The 10319-nt window shown below is 33.7% G+C and overlaps 1 protein-coding gene across 2 annotated transcripts; it reads right to left on the bottom strand.

Annotated features, from left to right (window-relative positions):
- Positions 1–1302: 1302 nt before the first annotated feature.
- Positions 1303–9046, bottom strand: LOC148200717 (casein kinase 1-like protein 6). 2 transcript variants are annotated; one of them, XM_088114649.1, is made up of 14 exons: positions 8315–9046; positions 8158–8198; positions 7416–7485; positions 6966–7114; positions 6793–6888; positions 4871–4941; positions 4435–4496; positions 4255–4318; positions 4068–4152; positions 3619–3745; positions 3447–3520; positions 3309–3375; positions 2961–3094; positions 1303–1978 (listed from the first exon to the last, which is right to left on the bottom strand). In XM_088114649.1, exons 1-14 carry the CDS (start codon positions 8388–8390, stop codon positions 1724–1726), a joined length of 1371 nt encoding a protein of 456 aa, XP_087970775.1. In that variant the 5' UTR covers positions 8391–9046; the 3' UTR covers positions 1303–1723. The 2 variants fall into 2 exon arrangements, with proteins under 2 accessions (XP_087970775.1, XP_087970776.1); XM_088114650.1 differs by having other exon boundaries at positions 3309–3372.
- Between the last annotated feature and the right edge of the window lie 1273 nt (positions 9047–10319).

Genomic DNA, 10319 nt, shown 5'->3' with positions numbered 1-10319 from the left:
AGTCACAACAGATTAAAGTTACTTGAGATTTTGCATAAGTCCCTTTGAATATAACTCTTGTTTGGTAATACAACTCTCAGTACATTTGATTAAAGGTAAAGAAAGAAGCCAACATATGTCAATACACGCATCAACCTCAATAACATCATTCATTGGAAAGTTGTGAAGCGCATCCTTCATTATTTGGCTGGGACAGTTGATCGTTGTCTTCTTCTCCCAAGCTCTCCTGCTTCGTCCATTGTTTGTTTTAGTGATGCTGATTGGGGTTATGTTGGTCGCAGTCTTGTTTCCTGGGGCTCTCACAAACAAGGAGTTGTGTCTCACAGCAGCATTGAAGTAGAGTACCAAAGTATAGCTTTTGGGCTTGTTGAAATAATTTGGATAGCTTCTCTTCTTCGGGAACTTTATATGGTCTTTTATACTCCTATCCTATCATTTATTCTCACAACCTTGGTGCAATTCTCCTTGCTGTCAATCCTGTTATGCACTATCGCTCCAAACATTTTTTATCTAAACATTCATTTTGTTCGTGATCGTGTGCAACAACCTCAAGTTCAACTTGTCTACCTTCTTGACCATTTTCAAGTTGTTGACATTTTGACAAAACATGTTTCAGGAATTGTGTCATATTGGTGATTAATAAACCCACCATCATATCATTAAAGGATGTTAAATAAGTGTTTGTGTTAGTTAAATCTGTTCATTTTGTTTATTTGTTAGTGATGTAAGGGCTGCCTATACATCTCTTATGTGTATATGTTTTGTCACATAATCTTTACAATCTTTACCTTTTTCCTCTTCTGTTTGTTTTTTCTTACAATTTCAAATTTCAAACTCAGATTTTGACATTTTCTCTTTATTTTAGTCACCATTAAAACTTTAGAAATGTATTTTGGGTTTAACATGTATCTAACTTCTTCATGTTTAGATTATGTTCAATATCTAAAATGAAAATGAGTTTAATTGGTTTAAACATTCAATATCGGTTGTTCAGACCTTCTAAAAATATCTCACAAGAACAGAAGTAAAGTCTAACTAGTACATTTTTCAAAGAAACTTGGGTTTATTTATCATAGTTTATACATAAATTTTATTTATGACCATGTTAATCGTAGATCATTGTATAATTTAACTTAGAATAACCGGATTGATCAAACAATAGCCTTTACTCAACATCCAACTTGGAGGACATTGCAATTTCAAGATTTAAGTTCGAAAGTGATCGACACCACTTGCATTGATGAGTTCCGGTTCTAAAGTAAGAACAAAAAGTCATTCATGCTAAAAATAGAAATTCAGGTATTTCTTGAATTAGCTAGTTTGAAACCAAATACTAGCTCGTGAATAAATTTCATTCTTAAGGGCAGTGTTAATATGTAACATACAGGCAGCGTTGGAGCTCATTGTTAACAAGCAATAACATGGTGTATCGTAGAGAACTTGCTACAACTCAGGTGTCGTCTAGTACAGTAATTAAATATAAGAAAGAATCTTAGTTGAATTCTCTTCTGGACTTTTTAAGAACACGTTACAGTGGCCGAGAAACCTTCTGAAGCAATTCTAGGGGTAGAAAAAAGTCCACCTTGGTCCAAAACTGGTATAAGGAGATCAAGCCATTATGACCTCCATTCTTTGGTTTCTTTCCATAGTGTTTGGGACTATTCTTGCATCACAGGTGTGTCAGATACAGAACTGGAAACAAAAGGACACACCCTTCACTTAATTACTTCCTGATGTTGAGGAGCTCAAAGCTTCTCAGAGGATCATCGCGGTGGCCTCTGCCACGGACACCAGCACCGCGTGCATAATTTGCTTGTTTGGTGTCATATGCCGGTTGAACTCTATTAGAACCAGATGGACGGCTCCCAGTCATGGTTGGCCTGCCAGTATGGTCACCTGAGGAAACTGGCTTGTTTGATGTGATCATGGCTTTTCTAGAAGTGCTGCCATATCGACCAGTATTGTGCTGGCCATAGTGCTATCAACAAAACATAAAGAGTCAAATACATACAAATAAGATAGTTAAACACAGGACTCAGTCTTTCACATGCAAATGTGGTTGGACTAAGAATTAACAGTAGAGAAAATAGAGCCGGGGAAAACTATATCCTTGTATAACAATAGAGATTATCTATTCAATCAATAGATTTTCGTTGTGTCACTCATCAAATCAATGCTTCTTTTAAATTATCTATTCAATCAATAGATTTTCTTTTTACCGATAATACAACCTGCAACATATTATATTAATTTTGGGGAGTGATCAAAACTGAATGTTTCAGCCGCCTCTGTAGTGTTTAGATTTAGTTTAATTAACAAGAAAGAAATCCTTTATCAATTTAATCGGTCTTATCTGACTTTTTTTATAATTCATATTTTACACGTATTTACTAGCACATGTATACTGGATACTTGCTAGTTTCAAATAAATCTTCAGTTAAGAGCAAGGATATTGAAGCCATGTACAAAATTGAAACATAAAGTTAACACTTAAATTCACCCCATCGATTATGAGAAAGAGTAATAAGCTTATTCACTTTTTTAATTGGTTTCTCCCCCAACTCTTTCATGACATAAGTACTTCAAAGCCCAAACTACAAACCCTCCATAGAAATGACCATAACATGCAACATCTCTACAAACCAGCTATATACAAAATAAGAGTATCTCTTTGGTTTGAGAAAACTTCATCATCTTCATTTCTTGTTTTGTTTTAAATGATAATTCTAGAAGTGAATCACAATTTTCGCTTAGTGAAAAATAATATTTTAGTGTTCTCATCATATTCTTCTGCCAAATCTCAGGAAGAAAATTGAAAATGACATCATTTTATAGTTATAATAATTTAAAATGGAAATAGGAAGTGAAAAAAGTTGTCAAATCATGCCCTAATACTCTCATAAGAAAAGAGCACCAAATGGTGGTCAATATATTATTGGTGTTGGATAAACAATATTTACCATATCCTTTTGCACCGGTACATCCTCAAAACTCCTCTGTTTGACGTGATCAACGTGAGGACTCGAACCTGCAGGATTCCTCCTGGAGAATGCTTCAACTGCACCAGAGAATTTCTCTCGAATGTCTTTCCCAACTGAAAGAAATTGAATGACCAAAATATACAAAATGGAATGAGAACATTGCACCAGTTTAAGTATTGATGTGAGCCACCAAAAAGATAACTATATCTGACTGCTTTCGTATAAATTTTCAGCCACAGCATATACTAAATTTCAAATTTTGACTGCCCAAGTTCAGGCTCATTAGGACTGAACTTCTGTATCTTATTCAGCTGAAAGAGAATGAACCTGAGATTTTTTCTGGCTTTTGTACATGTGGACTTGCTTGCCCAGCTGCCTTGCCAGTGCCATGCTGCTATTACAACTACGGTAAGTGACCAACAACAGAAAACATTAATCAAAATTTGCAAGCACAAATGTACCAACCCGTCCTCTTGAGCTACTACTGATCTGTGGATACTTTAACATAGTCCAGTCGAAAATGTAGTCAAATTGATAGCCTATATAAACAATGACAAAATCAATCTGCAACCACTAAACACACAAGTTTCCAGTAAAATATACAGCTTTTATTATGCCAGATATTTTGGGAACATACCTTCTCTAATAAACAGGTCTCGGAAAAGTCTCTTTAAATATGAATAATCTGGTTTGTCCTCAAATCGCAAAGAACGGCAATAGTGGAAGTATGATACAAATTCAGAGGGATAGGATTTGCAAAGCACCTGTTTATACAAGCACGTTAAAAATAATGAGACAGAAGAGGAATATTTACAGGTTATGCAAGTGCCTACTGTTGAATGCAAGGGTCAATATACGGTTAAGAATCAAAATGTGGACGTCAACCTGAGAGCATTTGATCATCTAAGTGTTTATTAGAAAAGAATACTTTGTTCAAAATGTCTAAACTATTGTGAAGCTGGCCTTCAAGCCCTGTCTTTTCTTTTAGCCTCTATGGCATCAGAATATCTAACCTAACATAGTATAATGTCAAGATCCAGTGTTACTTTCTCCCAAAAGCCTGACAGATCCAATTAGTCATAATACCTCTATGGGAGTAGACACCTTTGTCTCACTGATTTTATCATATTTTTGTTTTTTGGTGCCAGCCTTCAGTCCCTGCCAGGGAAGACTGAAAAAGAAAACATAAGAAAGAAATCTGATGGTAAGAAATTATGCAATAACATCAAACCTCCAAAAGTCATAAAGTAGAAGCATTTCTCAATTATCTAACCTTCCTCTTAAGAAATACATGAGCACGTAACCAAGAGATTCCAGATCATCCCTTCTGCTTTGTTCTACCAGTTAAATAAATATAATTAGCTTATACAATACATTCAAGTCTGATAATAATGTAATGATTTACATCTAATTTTTTTGTCAGCAGAAACAATCAGCACAAAATATTACTCACCAATTCCAAGATGAGTATTGACACTTGCATAGCGTGCTGTACCTGTAAGGTTCTTGTTTTCCCTATGCAAGGAAAATGCATACAATTATCAGAAAACCTGTTTGAGATCGAGAAGAATATATTTCAAACAACCAAACTCCAATGCTAAGTTAGGTTTGGATGGGTATCACATTATTCTACCAGTGGGAATTTTCTGGAGCAATTTCGATGATGAAAATAATAATAAATAATAATTAGTATTATTAAGCTAAACAAGTAATACAAGTGCAGAGGTTCCAATAGAAGACAGCATAAATGCATAATGGTCTAGTAAAGTGATCAAATGCTTAGAAACAAAGAGAGGAAGATCTGTGCAATATTATATAGGCTAGGATTGCCTATGTGTTGATTTTTTACTAAATATTACACCCTCCTTAAATAATGACACCGAACCAACCTGTATGGTATGTGCCTATGAGTCTGAAGATCCCTATATTTTTTTGCAAGGCCATAATCAATGGCATACACCTGAAATGAGACACAAAGACAGACGTATAATTAAAAGAACTGAAATTTGAATGCGTAACTAAGTTATTTCTTATCAAAATAAGTCAAACATTTCATTTCTAGACAGACAACACAATTGGATTCAGCTGCCATAGATTGGAAGTAAAAGATGGATAAAACAAGTCATTTATAACATCCACAAGTTAAAAGAATAAAAGAATGTTACAAACCCATATAAATAATGTGATAATTGAGAGAAACCAAAAAAAGAACAAATTTGTTGAATGACTAAGAATATCCTCTTCACAAAGGATTTCCAATTTCATACTAACTCTGTAATTCTTTTAATGAATCCTCCCATATCCTCATTGCCCTGTTTATCTGACCAATAGCCTCTCCCTAACTATTTTCCCCTCTCCTTTTTCTGTCCCAACAGAAAATTAACTCAATCCGGCCCATCACTGAGCATATCTGATACAAAGAAAGTATGTCCTTTTTACAGAAATGAATTGCTTTGACCTGCAAGAAGGTCAGCTTGGGGTAGAGGATCAGCTTCATTCAGGGTAACCCTTCCATGTTGAAGGTACGACAAATAAATATATGAAAAGGTCTGAGTAAGTTATTTGTGTTATATTGCAGTATCAAATGATATGATTGGTTAAGCTAAAACTTATTGCAAACCAGTTTTGAACCATCTTGGTTCCAAGTACAATCACGTACTCAGATAGATCCACTTAATGCTTACCCTCAAATACTGCTTTTTTTTTCAACACAATAGATATATGAATACCAATGATATCTACAGTGCACGTACCGAAACAACACATCTTCTCATAAATTAAAGTATTAGGATGTATTACGAACAAAACCACATAGGATTGTACATGTGGTAAGAAAATAAGAGAAATGCACAGACAAAATTTGTTTAGTATCGTAAAGGACATAGAAGCAAGAATATCCTTGATCAACCAAGGACAAACATGGGAATCCGACTCCAAACAGTGATAAAAACATATTAGGTCAGATGATGTCATTATATTCAGTCAAAAACCAAGCCTTCCAAAAGGATCTTTAGATCATTTGTCAATGGCTTCTCTATTTTTAGTTGGGTTTCTGTTGGACTCCACATATGGTCAAACCACGAGATTTGATTATCTTTTTTCCCCCAGTAGGTGCTCCTCCTACTTTCTCCAAAGTAACATCAATAATCTTATTTATTTTCTTTGATTATGCTTTTGTTGGCACTTCAGTACCCAATGTAGACTGTGCTGTAAATTTTCCTTTTGAGCTTGAGACACCTTTCAGTCAGAAATAACAACTGAAACATTTCTCCATTTAATCCATCCCACATGAATCCTGAGATCTACATCTCTTGAGCTTCCTCTATTTCTTTTTCACTTTGTACAATAGATACAAGATACCTAAACTGTGCAACTTGCAGTTTGATATAATCTCCAACCTCTAAGTAGATGATTATGCACCTCTTGCTTAACATACTCTTCTATTTAAGGCACTTCACTTGTATTAAGGCCCTTTTGCTTAAGATTAGTGATTAGTAATGAAGTGATTTTTGTATAAAATATTCTAGTGATTATTATTTAGACATGTTAAAAAAGAAGAATCTAATTTATGTTTGTTTACAATTATAAGAATAAAATTTCTTTAAAAGCAGCAGTTGATTTTACAAGAAGCTAATCAAAGCAGCTTCCGATTTTTATACAAACACCTAAAACTAAAGTAATTATTTTTTAAAAAGACAACACTCTTTTACAAAAGACACATACTGCTTCAACTTTAGAGAAGAGAATAGAGAGGAGAGAGAGAAAATAAGCAAACAAAAATCAAAAGAAATAATCTTCAACAATATCATACTTGATTTGCTTTCCGTCCTAGACCCATTAAGAAATTGTCAGGCTTGATGTCACGGTGAAGGAAACCTCTGGAATGCATATATTCAACTCTGTTAATCTGAAAAAAAAAAATAACACATTAGTATAACTTCTTAAAGTACCTTCTTGGAAAAAAACATCACCATACAGACATACCAGCTGATCAGCAAGCATTAACACTGTCTTCAACGAGAACTTCCGGTTACAATAATTGAACAAATCTTCCAAACTTGGTCCAAGAAGGTCAATAACCATGACATTGTAGTCTCCCTCAATTCCAAACCACTTGAGGTGGGGAATCCCCGCTTCATAAAGGAAATGGCATATTCGATTACTCAAAAATAAAATGTTGATTGCTTTCTAACATTTATTTTAATTATTTTGTTTAGAATGCAAGGTTTGAGACTAATAGTTCTGATTTCACTTCTAGACTAGAATTAAAGGAAACAACGAGAAAAATGTGTACCAATCATAAAACCAGAATTAAAGGAAACAGCGAGAAAAATGTATATCATCATATAAATAAATATAAATATTAAGCAACAGTTGATTAGATGATTCTTTTAGTATCCTGGATATTAAAAAGAAAGAGCGATTTAGACTTACTTCCTCCTTGAAGAAGCATATACAGTTTTGACTCATAGTGAAGCTGTGGATGTCTGGTCTTCACAGGCTCCTGGAATTTTGAGAGAACAAGATGGCATTGTTAGAAATTTGAAATGTAGAATATCATGAGTAATTACGACTATTAACTAGTTACAAAAAAAATGATCTCCAGAACCAGTAAAATATGATGAGGAGTCCAGTATAATCTATGTTGGAAAAATATGAAGCAAAGTGAGTATCCAGCAGATGCAAGACAAAGCTCAAAGAAAACCATATGACACTCCACATGTCACTTCAAGCATAAGAACAGATCATCCACTTATTGTTCAAAAGTTAACATTCAACCGCAAGACATGACATTACTTTTATTATTTACTTCAATCATTAATCATTACTCATGTCAAATTCCATCTATCGCTGTTGGTTGTTGGAACTCCCGTAGCATCAACAGAAAATTCAGGACATTTCACATCCAAAGTGACAATGTCTACTGCGTAACAAAGGACCACATAGCGAACGATATATAATTCCGAAAGCAGAAGTAACCAGATTATAACAAGGTGATGATTAACATCATCATGCATATTAAAGACAATATACATAAATGCAATCTGAATCACCAGAAAGAAAAACACAAATATATCAAGCGATCTCCAGAAATCCATGACAGATTTCAATATAAAAAAATGTGTGGCCCATCCAGACAGAAAAAGGTTCAAAAGCTTCAAGAAAATTAACGTACCAGCTTAACAGCCACCTCCTCTCCAGTTTGTATATTAACACCTAACATGAGACAGAATATAACTTCAACATTTTTTACAGCAATAGAAACGTAAAACGATACAGTATGAAACATCAAAACAAAACAAAACAAATAGGGAAAAGAAACATAAACATACCTAAATAGAGCTCCCCAAAAGACCCGCTCCCAATTTTCCTTCCCAATTTAAACTTGCCACCAATCACATGCTCCATGATGGGACGACCTTCACCGCACCTCAACCAGCAGCCGCTGCAATGATCTATTCTGCTTAGATTTGGGCCCAATTCAAAGTGATTGTGACAATCCCAAACAGAGAGGGAAAAAAACACTCCACCCCAACAGATTCACCTGAGTCAAAAAAATTCAAACTTTCTCCAAAGGCCCACCCAAAGCCAATGAGATTTCGCAGCCAAGTCAAATTAGAACCAATTAAGGGTATCCGGGGCAAAAGGATACACAAAAACCGAATCAAATTGAAGAAATTTACACCACCCCTTTGAATGAGGATGAAATTGTTATCAAGAACACAACACCGCCTCCTCCAGCTACATTCCTTCGCCCCAAATCAATCACCCCCAGAAAGCAAGAATTGAGGCGCAATTTTAGAAAAATAGAACCCCATTGACCCAATAGAAACAGAATCCTTGACGTACAGGAACCCCAAAAGGGGCCAAAAAAATGAACTTTTTCGCGAAACGGGTTGGGAAAGCAAAAGGGGAGGAGCCTGTATAAGATCAGAGAGGAAGAGACAAAAATGGTTCCACAAATAAGAAAGCAAGGAGATGAAGGGAGGAAGCTGGTGTGGTTTGGTGCGAGGAGAGAGAAAGATGAGAGAGAGAGAATGAAGATGAAGAATGTGAACGGAAAAAACCAAGCATGAGGATTATAGGAAATCCTGTTTCCTTTTTTTGGTTGGATTTTTATTTATTTTTTAAATAAATTCAATTTTCCCTAGAGGTTTTTAGGCTTATTGTTATTATTATTTTAAATTTGTTTTTAAATAAACTCAATTTTTTACTGAGTTCGTTATCTTTTTTTCTTTGTTGAAAAAATTCCAAAAAAAAAAAAGGAGAGGTTACCCGATTCCTTCTCTGCTGCCGTCCATGTTTGTGCTGCCAAAAAAAACCAAATTTTCCTTAATTTTTTTACATTTTATATATAAATATCTTTTTCCTTTTTCTCACTCTTATCTTTTTCTGTTATTTTTCTTTCATTTTTTCCCTCTTTTTTATCTTTGTCTAAGTACATTGTCACTAGGTCAATTTTGAGAGTCTCTTACTTGTCAAAGTATTTGGTGGCTATTGGTCTTTATGATAATTGGAGAAACTTATACAATTAGTTTGTTTCTTTTAGTTTCCACTTTATATATCATTGTCTATGATACATATAATCTCTGTTGTAGTGCTAAAAAGCTAAAAGAATCAAATAAAAATTTATAGGGACAGAAGTTTGGTGAATAAAATAAAAATAAAAAAAGAAAAAAAGATTGAATTGAATGCAGAGATTAACGATTAAACTCATATATAAAGAAATTAAATATTAAAACATAAATAATGCACTGCAGAAGGGAAAATAAAACAAATATATCATAAAGGTGAATAAAAATATAAAAATTATATGTTAAAGTTACCATCATGTAAACATAATAAGATAACTATATGGATTGATTTATTATCAAATTGTAAAAACTTTATAATTATAGAATGTTACTAAGTCAAATGTTAATTTTTCTTTTGATCGATTAATATTCGCATGAATATTCATGCATAAATACAAACATTTATAATTTATTTATGAACTATTCATATAAAAAAGATTTATTTGGTGATTTCTTAATTATCAATAGCTTATTAAAAATTATAAATAAGATCAAAATTGAATTTTATTTATTTCAAATTAATGATTAATTTTTTCATTTTTAATAAAAAAATTCAAAGTTTTCAAAATGAATCTTCTTATATTAGGCCTTGCTTGATCCGAACAGGAGAGCTTCTCCTAATACCATCCCAACTTCTTCTTCCACCACTTCATTCTACAATTGTCCCTTAGTAAAAATATAAGTAGAGTGGTTAAAAAAATTAACTTCTTCGTCTAACCCCACACATACTCCAACACCCCCGCTCTCATTCTCAAATTTCTCT

The sequence above is a fragment of the Vigna umbellata genome, chromosome 4 (assembly GCF_029865625.1).
Source record: "Vigna umbellata cultivar VRB3 chromosome 4, Vumbellata_1.0, whole genome shotgun sequence".
NCBI lineage: Eukaryota > Viridiplantae > Streptophyta > Magnoliopsida > Fabales > Fabaceae > Vigna > Vigna umbellata.
Note: the sequence above shows the minus strand (reverse complement) of the source record. Positions and strands in the feature narration are given on the sequence as shown.

What these genes read in the sequence shown, in the direction of transcription:
- LOC148200717 (XM_088114649.1), bottom strand. Translation starts at nt 8,390, where the DNA reads ATGGAGCATGTGATTGGTGGCAAGTTTAAATTGGGAAGGAAAATTGGG. An exon ending in TATGCTTCTTCAAGGAGGAA is followed by an intron (nt 7,115 to 7,415) that starts GTAAGTCTAAAT and finishes TCCTTTATGAAG; the next exon opens with CGGGGATTCCCCACCTCAAG. An exon ending in TAGGACGGAAAGCAAATCAA is followed by an intron (nt 4,942 to 6,792) that starts GTATGATATTGT and finishes GTCTCATTTCAG; the next exon opens with GTGTATGCCATTGATTATGG.